The 18,859-nt window shown below is 33.1% G+C and overlaps 1 protein-coding gene across 1 annotated transcript; it reads right to left on the bottom strand.

Annotated features, from left to right (window-relative positions):
- Positions 1 to 7,016: 7,016 nt before the first annotated feature.
- Positions 7,017 to 14,948, bottom strand: LOC7497987 (uncharacterized). The gene is made up of 14 exons (XM_024611141.2): positions 14,554 to 14,948; positions 13,227 to 13,308; positions 12,357 to 12,460; positions 11,871 to 11,997; positions 11,572 to 11,666; positions 11,300 to 11,423; positions 10,225 to 10,305; positions 9,590 to 9,688; positions 8,918 to 9,076; positions 8,752 to 8,812; positions 8,574 to 8,644; positions 8,176 to 8,220; positions 7,828 to 8,004; positions 7,017 to 7,760 (listed from the first exon to the last, which is right to left on the bottom strand). Exons 1-14 carry the CDS (start codon positions 14,589 to 14,591, stop codon positions 7,272 to 7,274), a joined length of 1,752 nt encoding a protein of 583 aa, XP_024466909.1. The 5' UTR covers positions 14,592 to 14,948; the 3' UTR covers positions 7,017 to 7,271.
- Positions 14,949 to 18,859: the final 3,911 nt, after the last annotated feature.

Below are 18,859 nucleotides of genomic sequence, written 5' to 3'. Positions count from 1 at the left end.
GATTCTTTGTGGGATCATGCTGCTGTTTGTAGAGTACTTTGAGTTATGGTCGCTTACTATGAGTTTTTTCCCACGTGAACACAGTGACAAAAAGTCACATACTCGGAAAAATATTTTCTAATCTAGCACAATTAGAATAATCATGCATGTAATATATGTAAGACCTATTAATATATGCATATACTATATAGATGACCATTATATGTGCATATACTACATAAACCCCCCCCCCCCCATCCTTCCCTCCCCTTATTCCTCTCTTTTTGCTCCTTCTCCCTCCTCCCTAGAGCCACCGGCAACCTCACCCACTAGATCTCTCTCTCCCTTTCATCGTGACAGACTCTAGCACAGACAAGGTAATCACGCATGTAATACATGTAAGACCTATTAAAACGTGCACGTACCATATAGATGATCATTATATGTGCATATGCTACATATGTATATCAATAGATCTTGCATGTACTCTATACATGGCTACCTTTACCCCCCGTTCTTTCCCCTCTCCTTATTCCTCTCTTTTTGCTCCTTCTCCTTCCTCCCTAGAGTCACCCACGACCTCCCCAACTAGATCTCTCTCTCCACCGTGAAAAAACCATCTCTCACCCTTTCACTATGACAGACTCTAGCACAGTCAGGATAATCGTGCATGTAATACATGTGAGACCTATTAATACGTGCATGTACTATATAGGTGATCAATAATTGTGCATACACTACATACTCATATCAATAGATCTTGTATGTATTACATACACAACTACCTTTTCCCCCCCTCTTTCTCCCACCCCTCATTCCTCTCTTGTTGCTCCTTATTCCTCTCTTTTTGCTCCTTCTCCCTCCTCCCTAGAGCCATTTGCAACCTCACCCATTAGATCTCTCTCTCCACCATGAAAAAACTCTCTCTCTCTCTCTCTCACTGTGACTGTCACAGCCTGATTCCCAGATTCATGACCGGCACATAGGCAAGGTTCCCCTTCAAGGTTCCATACCTATGCGAACCCAAACTTACATACAAACTTATCCTTTAAATAACTCAATTAACTGTAACAACAAAACTAACTTCATAATATAATTTGATTGTCTTAATATAAGAGTTAATACAAATTCATAGTTGTGGAGCAGTAACTAGACATAAAGAAAAAATACAAATTACAACGAAAAGAGTAGGTTCTGAAAGTCCAACAAAAGTGACATGCTAACAAGCTATAAGCTTGAAAAAATAAATAATGAGATGGTGAGTTCAACAACTCAGTGAGTAGATAACATTCAATATATATACACGAAGTAATACAACAGTGAGGAATATATATACAACTATGGCTCTAGGTTTTTATAGAAAAGTTTCTCAAATAGGCCATAACAAGAATATCACAAGGTAAAGCTCGTCAGAAAATCAAAATGTAATGAGCATGAGGCTCCGTACTATGGGATGATTAGTCCACACAAGTTGGTGACTCCCCCAACTAACTAGGGTTCAGATATGATGTGCACAAATACTAACACTACTATGTTAGCATGAGTATTCTAACTGGTATATCATAGGTTCATAATCATAATTAAACAGACATTCATATCTCAAGGCTCAACTCATGACATCAATCAAATGAGGAGCTATCAATTCAGAAATCAATTCAAATATATATTGGTTCATATCAAGAATTCAGATTCAACAATTGATCATGATTTATCGTAACAAGGATAATAATCAACATATATATAATCAAGAAGAATGATCCAATTCACATTAACAACTCAAATATTTATAATATTTCTCATGCATATAAAAAAATTATCCACTCACCTGACTCAAAAGCGAATGGAACTCAAAAGCAAATACCGAAAGAATTTCCTATTAATGTCCCGCATGTAGAATATCAGGATTATCTGAATACAAAAAAGATATATTCAAAAACGACTTGAAAAGAGCATACAACCTATTTAATACACTTAACTAAGGGTCTATTCCATAACTTTATATGTTTTTGAACTAAACTAGTCATTTTTCCCAAAAACCCAAAAATTAAACGGTTTTCCTAAAATCTAATTCATAAGAGAACAAATAATAAGACTTGATAATAATTCACTAAATAACCCTCAATACTCATCAAAACAATCTTAAAAAGCTAATCTTGCATCTAGGGACCAATTTGGAATTTTATCAGATTTTTAGGGGTCAAATTGTAATTTTATCAAATTGGAGGACCAAACTAAAAATGTCATAAATTCATAACTATACTGGAATTTTGCTCATAATTCATCCTCAATTCTGTCCATAATCTTGAATTATGCTCCAAGGACCAATCTGTGATTTTTCCAAAGTTTTGGGACTAAACTATAATTTTTATAAATTGAAGGACTAAACTGAAATTTCATCATCTTCAACCTTAAACCCAGAATTATCCATAGATCACCTACTAATATATCAATATTTCTAACTCAAATTCAACATTTAAACAAACCATAACTCAAAATCATCATTTTTACCTAAAATCTTTCAAAATCAACTAAATAACTCATTACTCATAACAATCAACCCATAATATTCATATCAATTCATCAATCAAACCCAAAACACAACCTTCAAAACCCTAATATTCAACAAAATAGAAAATTAAAGCTAAAGAAAACACATTTATACACATCAAAACATAAATCTTACCCTTTAACTTATTTTCTCTAACTCTTTTCTCCTTCCTTTATCTTTCCCTCTTTTCTCTTCTTCTTCTCTCTTGCCTATTTTTCACTCTCAATTTCAGATCCCTCTTTCTCTTTTTTTCTTTTATTTATACTTATCATGTTTTATTCAATTATCACAATACACCTTATTCATTTATACCTACTTCTAAGCCTGCAAGGGCTTTGTTACCTTTTCCTAATCTCTTTTATTTTCAAAACATCATAGTGACAGACCTCAACATTCTCTATCTCCACCGTCCTTTGCTCTCTCTCTATCTCTTCACCTATGACAATCAATCTCTCTCTCACCACTACCACCGCCGCCACTCATAAAAACCCCATTTAACCAATTTGAGGTATAATGCACCTTCTCCATCTATTAATTTGATGTTTTATTGGGCTAATTTGAGGATTTTTTAGGTTAGGGTTTTAGAATTTAGTTTAGGGTTTGTGTTAAAAAAAATTAAATTAACTTTAATTGATATTAATTAGATATAAAATTAGTCAATTTAGTTGTATAAATTGTATTATTTAATAACAAAATCCATGAAGTTTGTGTTGATTATGTCAAGGTTAGAGTTGCATGGACTATAAATTGTGTTAATTAGCCTTAAGTAATCCCAATTGAGTTGATAAATTATGTTATTTTAGGATAAAGTTTATGAATTATGATTTTATTGATTATGTTTAGGTTTATCAAAATTTCATCAAAATGATGTAACTTGATGAATTGCTATATTAATAAATTAGCATAGTATTTTTTGTGCTTTTCGCAAAATATATTTTATATAGTGGGGTTATTATTATTATTATGGTACTATTGTTGATACAAATAATGATATCATTTACCATGGAGGAAGTAACAAGTTATTTAGTTTGAGATTAGACAGTTTATTTACCAAACTAAAAAATCTAGTATGTGGAGGCATTGAGTGGAATTTTATCTGAAATTAACATCGACGCTACTTGAAGTATGCTTGGTGGGAGTCATTTGAATTGTTATGTTAATGTACCCATTACTAGTGATGTGAGTTTTAATGCATTGGTTAGGTTGGTCACTGCAAATAGGTTACAAATGTAAGAGTTTATTTGAATAATATACCTAAATGAGGAAACTCCTTGAGTTTGGAGTTCACTCAAGTCCCAAGTTAATGTCAAAAGACCATATAAGCATCACAAACAGTTGTTTCATCTAAGATAGATGATGATGCTATGAACCTAACATTAATTTAAAAAATTATGCATATAGAAGCTCGATTGGGTATGATAACTGCTACATATTGTTATAATAAATATGAATTGAGTGATGAGGAAGATGATTGTCATTTAGATGATGCACTTGAAGAAGACGAGATAGGTGAGCTAATAAACCAAACAATAGGTCCTTCTGTTCCTAAATTTGAGATGTTAATAGGTCAGCTCATATGATAAGTAGTGATTGGGCTTTGAGTTGTAAGAATTTAGGCTTAACTACTAAGTCGGAGATTAGACAAATATTTTTAACCAAGATTGATTTAATTAAGGCAATTAAGTAGTGACATATAAAGAACTCATTACAATACAAGATTCAACAATCAACCATAACTTATTTACAGTTATAAGGTAAGCATGAACCAGCATGTCAATGGTATTTGCATAAGGGATATCATAAGAATTTTGAGCCATTTGAGATTTTAAATTTGAAAGGGCCTCACATATATCACAACCTAATAATTATGCAAACTCACTATCAGATTGACTCAGATTTTATTGTTAATAAGATGTTGACCATTATCAAAGTTGTAATAAGCATTAAAATTGTATCATTTCAAGCTACTATCCATAGAGATTCTTTATATGATATCTTGTATAAAAAGGCTTGAGTAGCTAAAAAGAAAGTATTGAGTGGTTGATTGGGCTCAATAAGCAAGTTAACTTTTATTTTTTATATAACATATTCACATGTAAAAATTTTAATTTTTTTAATAATTATGTTTAGATTTGATTGAATAAGTTTTAGGATGGTCTGGTTAAACCTTGACACTATGCATTGATTGACCTAAATGAGTGTGTTCTTCCTTATGTTATCAAGGCTATATTTTTTAGATCATTCAACTAAAAGGCATAAATGTCAATCACAATTTTAACAAAGATAAATTATCTCACCATACGTTCTACTTTCGTGTTAGGGAGATGACATCAATTCTACAAGTTTTTACAATGCTAGTAAATCTTCCAATTGACAGAGCTTTTGTTATAGGCCCCATAACTTTTAATGAAGATAAATTATGTCTCCATCTATTGGGACGAGTGTCTCCTCTCGAGTGATATAAAGAGAATTATATTAGATTGATATGGTTGAAGAAAAATTTTGAAACCCCCTAAAAGGTACAACGCGTGTTGTGTTGCATTATTATGCTAGAGCATATATAACACATGTTTGGGGCCATGATCTTCACATGTTTGATAGGCAATGTAGTGTTATGTTACTTTTTTTTCAATGCTATAAAATTCTGTTGTCATTTGTAATTATAATTGGGGCTCAACAATGATTGCTTATTTGTACAGTCAGCTATGTCACATGAATGTTAGATGAGAAACAAATTGGCAGCTGTTTATTATTCCTACAAGTATAATTTGATATTATATTTTATAACCATATTTTTATTTTAAATATTTTCTAATATTTTAAATTATGAATATGTAACTATGGTCGTGCGAGCATCTTCACATCAACCATCCAGATGTTTGGAGAAAGTTGTTGGACACAGTTACAGGGAGGCGGCTCCTAGTTGGAGATCGATAATAATAATTTTTAACACGTTAAAAATCTAATTTCTCAGTCAAGAAATTAAATAAATTAATTGTTTGTCATGCGAGATAGGTTTGGCATGCGAGAAGATATCACATATTTACAAAGCAATATTTATCTATTGAGTTAAATCTCTACATGTATTGATACATGAACATAACAAGACAATTTCATCACACCACTATAGAAGCATATTCTAAGAAGTCTACATGATCCTCCACATCAACCAACACATAATATGGATAATTATGAGTTTCTGCACTTAGATATAATAAATGCGTATGGATTAGTGTTTTTTTGTAACATAATAAAAATATTATTTATCTATTATAAATGATGATATATTATTTTGTTATAAATTAGATGAATCTTTTAATATATTCAATACTGATGCTACTGACGATGGGTTAGAAAGCTGCTGCCACAGTTCATGATGTTACTGACTATGTTAAGTACAATACATTCAATACTTGGTTCTCATCGTGTTGTTCTTCACTTGATAAGGTTGGGAAGGCTATGCATTTAGACACTGCAAATATGGCTAATTATCATGCACGACGATGATAAGTTCATAGTTCTGATGGTACAAGCTTATCAACAGATTAATTAATTAGATGTAGTTTCATTTACTATAATGAGTTGTTTTGGAATTGCGATTGAGTATCTTTGATTATCAAATTACTTGCTATGAAATCGTGATTTGTGTTAAATTTGTCGTGATTCGTGTTGAATTGTTGTTTCTTAAATTGTGTTTTCATTGGCAGAGGGTTGAGAAATGCATAGACTGTATACTGCATGGGTCGTGCATATACTACGTGTAAACTACACAGGTCGTGCATGTTGTATATGCACGACTGCATAGATTGCACATTATACTACATGCATGTACAGAGATTGCACATTTAGTACAGCGCATATCAATAGATCATGCATATATTACTTTCTCCCAACTATGTTAGTTCGGGAAATACTTTTTGGTGCTGCGTTAATCTAGAAAAAAACTGTACTTGCTACTCAAGATATACGATAAAAGAGGAACTATAGCTCTGACTTCTAAGGGATTATCATACATATTTGATAACGCTAACGTAATAGAGAGGCCCCCGTTAATCAGATGATCTTTCTGTTTTTCCCCGAGATTGGACAGAATCATTAATAAAGCAGGCAAACCTTGACGCAAGCGATCCTTTCAGCTTGTTGTCAAGTTACAATAAGCGACTAATTCCTTAGTTTCACTACTTGTACTCTTTACCTATAAAAAAAAAAAGAAGGGAAAATGGGCTCTTGGTAAGACTAGCAAGTTATAAGGCATCTATTTTATACCAACCAGACTGGGACAATTTCCAAGTTCGTTGCCATAATGCAAGTACAAACCAGTGGAGGTTTTTCAGTTATATGATGTTTATAAAGATTAAAGATTCAAGTTGGATAACACAACAAGGAGATAGAATCTATATGCCCAACTTGTACTCTTGCTAAGAAGCTGTAAAGCCGAGAAGAGAACAGGAGCACATGTTGAACCACATTTCAGTTTCAGCTGATCACCTACCAAATCCGACTCTTTATTTAAATTATATTGACAGATATGTTTCCCTGATCGGGAGTAAAAAGAATCATTACAAGCCTCCTATCAAGTGACAGTAGACAACAGTTTGTAAAACCAACACAATCAACTTTAAACACGGAATCTATTTTCTTGCTTTTGTTTTTGTATATTTTACAGCACTGAATCGTGGCACTATCTTAAATACAAAACAAAATATCATGGCATTCTTGAAACATAAAATAATGATTTTGGTTTTCACCTACCATTTCGGAACAAGTTGAAATCCCAACGGCGCAGCAAACCATCCATAATGTGGCCTGCTGGATTCCGTTCTACAGTCAATGTGGCTTTTGTATTACCTGACAAGTCACTATCTGTTGAGCTGTGGACACTTCCTGAAGTATCACTTCGAGAAGAGGTAGTTGTGCTTTCTGACCCCATTATGGATGACGGAGTGTCAAATGTAGTTCCTACAGATGCTGCACTTGTAGCGGGAGAAGGACCTTCAGTTGCTAAATTTTGGTCATTGACAGCTAAAGAGGATGTCGATTCTGTCATTTGCTTTACTGAAGTGGAAGTTGGTGTATTCAAAGGATTGCCATGTTCTACAATTGAAGATGCATCCCCGCTATCTTTTTGTGAATATTTAACAGAAGCTGGACTGACACTGGCCGGTTGTCCCTCTGCATTAGGGTGTCGCATCTCCAAGTCCTTTAATGACTCAATTACTGCTTCCATGAACATCTGAAATATGCAGCAAGTCAAGTTTCAAATAGATGAACATTTTGCACACACAACGTTCAGGACTCACCCTTTCTTCCTCCTCTATATCACATGGAAAACCTGCCAAGTCCTCCAGCTGGTATTCCACATATTGATTGTCATCCATTGTTGTTGGAACATGTGGGCCATAAGGATGACCGTTGGATAATTCAAAGCTAATCATTTTGGACGATGATGGCAAATGATCATCACCAATTTCTTCATGCTGCAGCAAAGCATGCCAGAGTGTTACGAGTTACAAAAAAATATTAACCCCAGTCCCTAGGAAAGAGACGAGGTAGAACACAGCTCGAGTCATATGATTCATAGAGTGAACCAGCTGACCATTGTGCTAATCTGTCACTAGAGCATTCTGTTGCAAAGGGCAAGAGGATACCTCGACTTCAGATTGATGGTCTTTATGTTGAATATCCATAGGAACCTGAGCAGAATCAAAGTGATAATGAGCAGAAGCTCCATGGAAATTGTAAGAAGTTCAACATAATACAGAAAAAATAATCCAAACCACTACTCCTTCCCGGTTTATGAAATTAGCCTAATTCCTTGCACAACTTTATCCCCATAAAGTGCAGGCAGCATTTGTCCTACTCCCCCTTCAGCAGAAGTGCATGGGGAGTGGAAAGAAGGGGACCATAAACTTTATCCCCATAACTTTATGGAACAGTTAATTAAACATATGCTGCACCATACATGCCTTTAACCTTTAAACTAAGGGTTCTTTTTTTAGGGATTATTTTAACATTTCAAGAAAAAACACAGAATATAATCACTGACCTCCATCCGACTCATAGGTGTTTTGGACCGAACTTGTTCAATGGCATCTGCTGTACTGCTTGATGATGGTTCTACAACAAACAACAAATAAATAAGATAATGAAAAAAAGTTGGCAAATAAAGTTTAGACAGAAATCGTCAGCAAGATGCTAAGCAGCACAAGGTAAATGAGTCATACCTTTATACACAACTGAAGATTCTGGGTTATGGCCAACTTTATGCAAAGAGCTCCAACTATCCTGCAGGTAAAAACAATCATCAATTGGCAAAACAAATAGGAGATATGAAATCTAGCACTTCCAAAAATTTCAGGGCTACAACCAGATGAATGCAGTTCAATTTACCTTACCAAAGTAATCATGCATTGTTTCAAAGTATGTTCCCCCCACCTCATCCTCAGGAGGTTGTAAAACATTGTGAAAAAAAATATTTATTGAATCAAAATAGAATTGTGGGCGTGGAGAGTTGTGATCTCCCTCAAACTTGATAATGTTCTTGTCTCCCTGCAAAATTTGTGCATTAAAAATCAAGCTCACAGAGTATTTATATATACAAAGTGCCAGGCAACAGAAATCAACAAACCATATGCAAGAGTTTCAAAAAACAGAAATGAGTAGCATACACATCACATTTGATGAGATTTCAATAAAAATCATTATAAAGTTTGGGAGTTGTTCCTCCAATAAAGAGATTTTGAAGATATACAGAACATATATTTAATGTTTTGCACGACCAGGAACACTCAGAACTAAAATATGAAATCACTGGCCAAAAAGCAGCTGTCAACTGTATTCAGGTAGCTTCCAAATTAACCTCAGGCTGAGGTTTGGAGTACATATGACCAGAGTAGAACAGATTTCACTTATCATTTGTTAAAACTGAAAAACATTCAGTTTACCATGATTACAAACTTAACAAAACGCCAGCATTAGAGCAAATTTTAAGAACAGTATATTTCTATCTGCAATAGACCACAACTACTTCTGAATTTTCACCACTAAATGAAAGAAACTTACCATGTAAGCTTCAAATATACTTTGTGAGTGATGAGGGCGTATGAAATCATCATCAATGGCATGCCCAAATAAAACAGGAACAAAACATGATTTTGCCACCTGTAATACAAAAAAGTATAAAGGAATTACATTCTTGAATAACAGGTAATATGATAAAATTAACACAAAAGGCAGTTGAATGAAACACCATTCAAGTTTTTCATTCACTAAAAAAATTGTTTGCAGCTTCTTTCACGTCTCTTTGTTAGACACTTGTATACAATCCACTGGTAACTGCCCAAAACCAACCTACAACTATCATCAGCGTGATGAAGATGTCACGCCATATAGTCAGTAAAATTGAACAAGTAAAAATACAGTGGAGAGTCACACACTAGCTCATTTAATAGTGACTGTAATTTCAATTAACAAATTAGCTATTATTCTTTACTCTAAACTACATATTAGCTTTCCATTTTGACCAAGTGGTTATCCCATACCATAAATACATGAAACTGATAAAAAATAAAAAAAAAACAGAAGACATGTTGGATGGGACAACTACAAACATGAACAGGTTAATAATTGACTTAGTTATCATCCAGAAGCTTCAACTTGCAACACCCAATAAAGTAAAGCTGCAGGAGAGAGAGAACCTTGATGGTGTTCAGGTCCATTATGTCAAACTTTGCCTTTTTCTGAATAGATTTACGCATGTATTGGATAGCAAATTTCACCTAGAACAGGCAACAAAAATAAACATAGTGAGACAACATGACAGCCATGACTAGAAGAACATTTGTGCACTCATCATTGCCTCAATTATCAATACATGTGCGTGATTTAAGGAGTCTGGTGGATGAGATTAGGGCAAAAACAATGAAGGGTGAAAGAACCTTCAATACACAATGGAAGGTTAACACTTGCCCCAACAACAACAAAACTGACATCATAAGGTGCAAGTAGAATAATGCAACAATAAAGAGCTGATGTGTAAAGAAGATAAAATTAAGATTCATGACGGGAACAGTAGAATGCCAGAAACATTAAACATGGCTATGCACCAAAGTTGCTAGACAATAAATGTTAATGGTAAAATAAACTACTGACATCATCTAGGTGCTAGTAGAATTAGATTTTATTAAGACCAAGATGATGGAAAAATTACAGGGTAGTAGAGCTGTTTCCGAGTAAAATAAATTACTGCCATCATCTAGGTGCAAGTAAAATTAGATTTTATTAAGACCAAGATGATGAAAAAATTACAGGGTAGTTGAGCTGTTTCCAAGTAAACTAAATTACTGCCATCATCTAGGTGCAAGTAAAATTCGATTTTATTAAGACCAAGATGATGAAAAAATTACAGGGTAGAAGAGCTGTTTCCAATGAACCATCCAAATTCCAATAAAAGCCCAAAAGAAGAAGAAGAAGAAGATCTAAGCACAATGATATCACAGTAAAAAATCAAGAGGAAAGAGTTCACCATGCAAGTAAAAATCCTGCAAACCTTACTTGAGCCAGTAGTGCTGATTCCGGGGAAAATATCACTAATGTAGTTTCCAATTATTAACATTTCAGGAAAATTATGCAATTAATTGAAAAACTGTCATAATAAACATGCTTGTATGCTCGTTTATTTCCTGTTATTATAAATCATCGTACAAAATACACCAAGGCTGTGAATCAATGAATGATGTAATTCTCATAATGTGGCTGAATGTATCAACTTACAGTGAACTTGGGTAAACGGAATTTGTAAGTTTCCACAAGTTCCATCATTAGGTCAACCAAATCAGAAAAGGGACTGTCAAGAACCATTCCAGCGATTGAGGGATCCTCAGCTCCATACATCAGGCTGTGAAATCAATGGCAGATAAATAAATGTGAAGGCCTTAACACTGCTATAGGTCCACGTGAACATAAACCTAGACTAATTACACAGCGGGGAAAAAAAAAAAAAAAAAAAGGAAAGGAAAGGAAAAATAGAGGTGAATGAACAGAACCTAGTGACAGCACCCATTGAACGGCCCCATAAGCCAATCAAAGAGACATTTCCATCTTGCCGCAAATAATTAACGACAGCCATGAGATCATCTTTCTAGAAAACAACCAAAGAATGTCAGATGGTGACTTTCAACATTGGAGAACAGCAATTGCCAATATAACAATAAATGTTCATGTGGTGTCTAAACAATTTCTAGGAGATTAACAAATGTTTTGACAATCAATGGAAAAAAAGATGCAGTTACTCAATGAGCATCCAACTTCCATCAAATGTTTTTGATAAATTGCCAGAACTTACTTCATTCCATCCTAGAGTGACATGATCTCCTCCAGAAAGTCCGGATCCTGAGAAATCAAGGGTGAAAACTGTAATATTTGAAGGCAACAATATAACAGCAGCTTCACTAGCATCAACCCTGCAACCACTGAAAAAATAAAGATACGCTACCAATTAGTAACAATCAGTTCTGTGAAACACAAGATTGAAGAAATCAATGCAAAATCTTAACTAAGTTGATCTTTCTATAAAGCTGTCAGTCACTCCACTCTCTACTCCATTTTCACGGGGGTAAACAAAAGGAAATAATTAGCACCAAGATAGAGAAAGAACTTTATTTTGGCATAAAATATGCTTGTTGACTATAGAAAATTCTCTTTCAATTTAATCTGTTTTCTCATTCTTCATCATCCAAAATTTTGGGTTCCTAAGAACACTAGAAGACTCCATCTATAAGGTGCTACAGACAGCAAGCTACATTACAATAAACCCTGATTAACCAGTTACCTGTTTCCATGACAATATATTACACATGGCAGAGGCTTTTCTTGGGGATTAACAATGGGCATGTAATGACTACATTGAAGAGCATCTCCCCTACCATTTTGAACCTGTGAACATTGAAAGCACCTTACACATAAGCCAACGATCACTTCAAATTTGTCAAGTTTCCAAGCAGGCATAAAGAAGACATCATTGATTTACTAACAGAAGGTCCATAGTTGTCAATTCCTTGCAGAAAAAAGTGCATAGAAGAAATAAATCTTTAATCCTCTTTTACAATTATAAGTCATTTTCAGTTGCATCACTTGCAATGTTTTCAATGGGAAATCATGAGAAAGGAAGGATCAAATAATTTTAACAATGTTTCTAATCTCTCGTGCATGTGAAATGTGGAAGTGTCCATGAGTAACTGAGTGTGTGGACCATGACTAAGTTGCAACTGCATTGCCCAGTCCTATATATTCCATTATCCTGGTAAGAAAGAGTGTAAAGAAAACAACTGGTCGCCTAACCCAGCAAAAAATTATGCTATATGGGTATATTGTAGGACCTCCAATTTAAAAAATTCACCTAAAAATTGTAACATGGATGACAAGTTACAAAGTATCAAAGATTTGGAAATCTTGATGAAAACTTCAGCAAATCTATATTAGGCTTGATAAGTATGTGCAATTGCTAGGGTTACTTGTTTACTAGACTGTTTTTATATATATCTAGCTGATGACAATAGAAGACAGGACAACTAACATATCAGGGGTTTTTAGCAAGTTATTGCTTGAGATACTTGCCTAACGGAGAGGAAGACATAAAAATCAGACTAAGTACAATCAAACATAAAAAAAGACTTTTCCACACATATAGAGTGGCACTTACCTCCACATCCTTTCTTTGGTACCATTTTCCTTTCAACATGAACTCTTGATCCAACAAATCATGTTTTGGATTGTATTCAGCTCTACAGACCAAAAAATGGACAGAATCATGAAAAAAATATAAACAAAGAAAATGTCCAATACATTTGACAGGTATCTAGTCAGCAAAAATTTTAATTTCCTGCACTTATTGCTATATACCAGTTATATAAGAAGTGCAGTGCATAATCGCATCACTTCAGTATGCAACATACACTAATGCCCTAATGTTCTTAAAGAGACCGATGCAACATTTTTTTCTTCTTCTAAGGAACCAATTCTTAAATAATGAAAATAAAAACATATATGGAGCCAATGATGCGAAAATTTTTAGATATCAAACATACATCAGCTCACAAGAGGATTCATCTGATCTACAAGATGTCTTTGATGACTGAACTCAGTGTTTGACATTGACAGTGCGAGATTGACTTTAAACAGACATTTGACCTATAATAGTTCAGTGTCTATAAATTTAGGAACTTCATCTGATTCTCATCGAAATGGTTCAGCATCTAGTATATCCAATCAAACTGCCAATTTAATGACTCCCAGAAAGTTCATTTGCTGTCTATACTTTCAATACCACGTGAAATACCCCAAAAGTAGAAAAATCAAGTTAATAAAAGCAAAAGAACTAAAAGGTCCTGATCCCCACATGCCAACCAGTCAAAACAACTACTGAAATTCAACACAGCGCATCCAGAAACATCGATTAGCACCCTTCAACTTTCAAAAGAATACGAGAAATAGTGACAATATAGACTATCTGCTATGCACCATAATACGATTTCATATATAAAAATGAAAACTACCTGATACAATTCACGGGTTGGAATCTAAAGATCGAAAGTGAGTAATCAATACATGGGATTATAAACATGAATATCACAACAAAAAAAATAAATAAACATAAATTAGCACAGAAAGATCTTGGATTCTGAACAAATCACACAAACAAAGTAAAGAGTCAAAGTTATATTATTTGAATCCCACTAATAAATCAAAATTAATACTCCTTTTGGTTGCCAAGCAAACTGATAGAAAGGAACTAAAATCAAATTTGAATCTCATGCTGTTTATTATTTTATTTTAATGAGTAGACAAAAGAAATATAAAAAATAAGACTTTGAAGAAAAGGGTTTCCAACTTTCATCAAAAGCCAGATAGGAAACGACCAAGATTCAAAACGAAATCCTTCTCTCTTCCCACTTCTAATCATCAACCAAACAAACCAAAATCCAGATAAAAACCAATCAAATTTGAAGGGAAGAAGAGAGATTTAATACCTGGGAGGCCGTATAATAAAGTTAACAAGCTGCTCCATAGAGATTCGAAACTGTAACTTTGATCTCTCTTATTACTGCTATAATAAATTTAAAAGCTTTTTTGTATTGCTAAAAAAACAGAGAGAGAGAGAGACAGAGAGTAATAGGAAGACAGAACAGTGTGTGTATCTGTTTTATGTCGTGTATCTGTTTCTGTATCGGAAAAAAGAGAGAGAGAGAGAGAGAGAGAGAGAGAGAGAGATGGTAGGCAGAGAGGAGAGGGCTTCGTTTTTCTTGTTTCTTATTTATTAACTTGTTATTGTAAGCTGTTTTGTTTCTTCTATTCGTGTTTCGGTGTGCAGCAGGTGGCTGGCTTCTGCAAACCCACGCTTCTTGTCTCTCTCGGTCTACTGGCTGGCTCTTCTCTTCTTACGTGTGTGAATGGATTCATGTGTGGAATTTTCAGGGGCATGACATCGGTTTCAAACGGTATGGTTCGGTTCGGTTCGGTTCGGTTCGGTTCAGACTATAAAATCAACCCAATTCTTTTTCTTACTTTTGTTTTTAACCAAAATTATCCAATAAGTTTGAAAAACAGTTCAATTTCGAATAATTCAATTAATTTAATCACTTTTAATACGACTTACCAAAAAAAGAGTTGATAGTAAAGGGGTTTTGTTCGATCTGATGAGGCTTTAAAGCCCAAGTAGATCAATATTTTTAGATCTTGAAGACAAAGAAAGCTGTGGATCGAAAGTATAAGCATAGATTCGTAAGTGTATACATGAGAAGCGGCCATAAAGTGAGTGTACTTGAATCTTCTATAATAGACGTGGGATAATAGTTGTACTTGAAAAAGATCTTAAACTTTAACTGTCAAATAATTGTAGTTAATTTTTTTAAAATAAAAAAATGTGATATATACAAAATTTAAATAAAACAATGTGATGCATACAAAAATTTCCTTATAGTGGAAAACTCTTAAATAACAATATTAGGGCAAGCTCTCACACTTGCCATCTTTTTTTCTTTTATCAAGGGTGGTTTGCCTTATTTTTTTTGAAAACAAAATACAAAAAACAACACGAATGGAATAAAAAATCTAAACAGAACCAGATTTACTTTTTCAGACATGTATATAGAAAAATAAATTTATTATTGAACTCATCTCATCGAATGGAACTTGTTGACATAAAAATCATCTATTTTTATTGTCATATTATGGCCAAACAGTAACTTTCTTTCTCATTTGTTATTTTCAAACAATTCTCTCTCTCTTCTCTTAAAGTCAAAAACTAAAATATTAAAAAAAATAAACTTTTAAACTAAATTTGAAATTGTGAAAACTAAAGGAATTGAAGAGTGAGGAAAAGGAAAGTAGATGGATTTAGATAACTTTTTTCTAGCGAATTTGAGATTGGTCATGTGATTTCTTATTGTTTTACATTTTAGTCTCTTTTGTTGATTTTTTTCTTTCCTTAACAAAATTTAATAAATTATTCATTTATTTTGGCATAGAAGGCTACAATTAAAAAAAAATATTTAAGGATGAAATTAGAAAAAAAAATTATAATTATTTTAGATAACTGCAATAAAATACCTAGCCCTTTTAATACATTGCATGTTACTGCCTAGAACCCGACCACCACTATATTATCTACGAAATCAAGGGAGTAGTGTTTTGGCCTAAAAATTTATTTTTCAAAATTTTCACCCAAAAACACATTATAAACACTATAAAAAACTCTATCAATCACTAACCATACCTTAAAATCAATCAAAATAAATTAACAGAATAAAAAAAAATACATAAAATAAAAAATTCATTTTTCGAACATGTTCATAGGAAAAAAGAATCACCACCATCGAATTTCTCTCTTTGAATAGAGCTCTTTGATACTAAGATTGGCTATTTTTATCGCCACATTACGGCCAAACCGATAAATTTCTATCTAATTTGTCATTTTCAAGCGACTCTTTTGAAATTAAGGGTTGAAATATTAAGAAAATGAATTATTTAACTAGGTTTGAAATTGCAAAAACTAAAGGGATTGTATAGAAAAACAAAAGAAAAATAGGTGGACTAAACATAACTTTTTTTTGAGTGAATTCGAGATTGACCAAATGATTTATTCTTGTTTTACACTTTGGTCTTTTTTTGTACAATTTTTCTTTCTTTAACAAAATTTAATAAATTGATAATTAATTTGGATATACAAGGCTACGAATGAAAAAAAAATAGCTTGAGGATGAAATTAGAGAAAAAGCTCATGGTTACTGTGGATTACTACCTAGCACTTTTAATATATTGTTTGTTGCTGCCTAGAATACGACCACTATTTTGATGGCTGGAAAATTAGGAAGTGGTGTTTTTTGCCTAAAAAAATATTTTTCAATCTATTTTCACCCAAAAAAGCTTATTAAACACCATAAAAACCTTCATTACCAAGCTCAAAACACCTCAAAGACAACTTGAAAAAAAAATCAACCAAATCAAAAAATCTAAATGAAGCTTGATCAATCTTTTCAGACATGTTTATAGGGGGGGAAAACCACTATTATTGAGCTCCTCTCATCAAATGAAACTCATTGAAACCAAGATTAGCCATTTTTATTGTCTTATAGTGGTCAAACTGACAACTTTCTCTCTTCTTTGCTATTTTCAAGCTACTCTCTCCCTTATCTTAAAGTCAAGGAGTGAAATGTTGAGAAAATAAATTTTTAAACTAAATTTGAAATCGCAAAAACTAAAGGGATTGTAAAAGTAAGAAAAAAGTACGTGGAATAAACAAAAAAATTTCTAGCGAATTTGAGATTGGACATGAGATTTTTTCTTGTTTTCCACTTGTTCTTCTCACGTCAATTTTTTTTCTTTATGGTCATTACTTTGGACATCAAGGCATTATATGTAATCCCATCGTAGAAGCTAGATTCATAGAAGGAATATTATTCTAAACCAAAAGATCCATCGATATGGATTGCCAGCCAAAAAATTCAGGAAGAAGAAAAGAAGGAACATCCCTCGGATATATTTTGATATTTTCAACCAACAGGAACATGCAAAGGGCTACATCAAAACCCTATTCCAAGAAGTTTTGTCACAGCTCACATCAACAAGAAAAACCAACCCAACACCAAACCTTTGCCACGCAACCCTTGCTTGTTCAGGACTCAAGCCTGGTGTGCTTGGCTGATGGATATTATACTTTAAAATCACAAATCAAATGCATGATCAGATCAAATGGTAGGGCAGATTCTTGAACATATAAAATTGATCTAGAGAGAGGATTTCTTGAAGTGGGAAGAGCATAAAGGTTGAAAGGCAAAAGAATAAGAGGTCAATCAATGCAGTGACAACGACAGCATGCCTTTCTTACAACTGACATGATCTGATTTGAAGGAACACCCGCCTTACCTGAATATATATATTTTTAATAATACTTTATTTATTTTTATATTTTAAAAACGTTTTAAAAAAAAAAAAACTTTACGTTATTTTGATGGGTTAATATTAAAAATAATTTTTAAAAAATAAAAAAATATATTATTTTAATATATTTTTAAATGAAAAATACTTTAAAAAACAATCGCAACCACATTCCCAAATAAAATCTCATAAAATATACTGTTGATCAGCAAAAGAAATATAAGTAAGTGCGCGACTATCTTCTCGTAAAATTTTATGATCATTTTATGGTATTTTTAAATCATTTTATGGTTATATATATATATATATATAAAACCCATTAAAGCGATCCCTTTAGTATTGACATTTGATTTAGATGTAACTCCGAAGTCCAGCTGTGGCACTCATTATAACTCCCGTCAATGATCAAACATTTGGTGTTTGGCTGAGGTGTTTCCACAGAGCTATAAAAGGAAAATACACCGTACGTACATCTATCTTAATTATAAGCATGGTGACGGAAACCATCTTTAGTGAAAAACACTGGATGGTTATAAAGAATAGAAAGAGACACTTCCGGCAGTGTATAAGCTATGGATTTATTGATAGGAATTTGTCATCAACAAGTGTCTTATCATCGGGAATTTTAGATTCATTGATAACTTCATCAATGATTTAAATATCAACAGAATATTCATGTTCAAAAAGTTGTCAACCAATATGAATATTATTGATGGAATAAATAATATACAAGAACATGTTTGTTTTTAGGTTTTAAAAGTGTTTTTAAAAAAAATTTAAATTTTTTTATTTTTTTCTTTACTTCAAATTAATATTTTTTTAAAAAAAACTTTATCTTGATGTATTTTCAAACGAAAAATATTTTGAAAAGCAACCGCTACTATACTCCAAAACAACCCC

The sequence above is a fragment of the Populus trichocarpa genome, chromosome 10, assembly GCF_000002775.5.
Source record: "Populus trichocarpa isolate Nisqually-1 chromosome 10, P.trichocarpa_v4.1, whole genome shotgun sequence".
Classification (NCBI taxonomy): domain Eukaryota; kingdom Viridiplantae; phylum Streptophyta; class Magnoliopsida; order Malpighiales; family Salicaceae; genus Populus; species Populus trichocarpa.
This window is presented reverse-complemented; position numbering and strand designations above follow the sequence as displayed.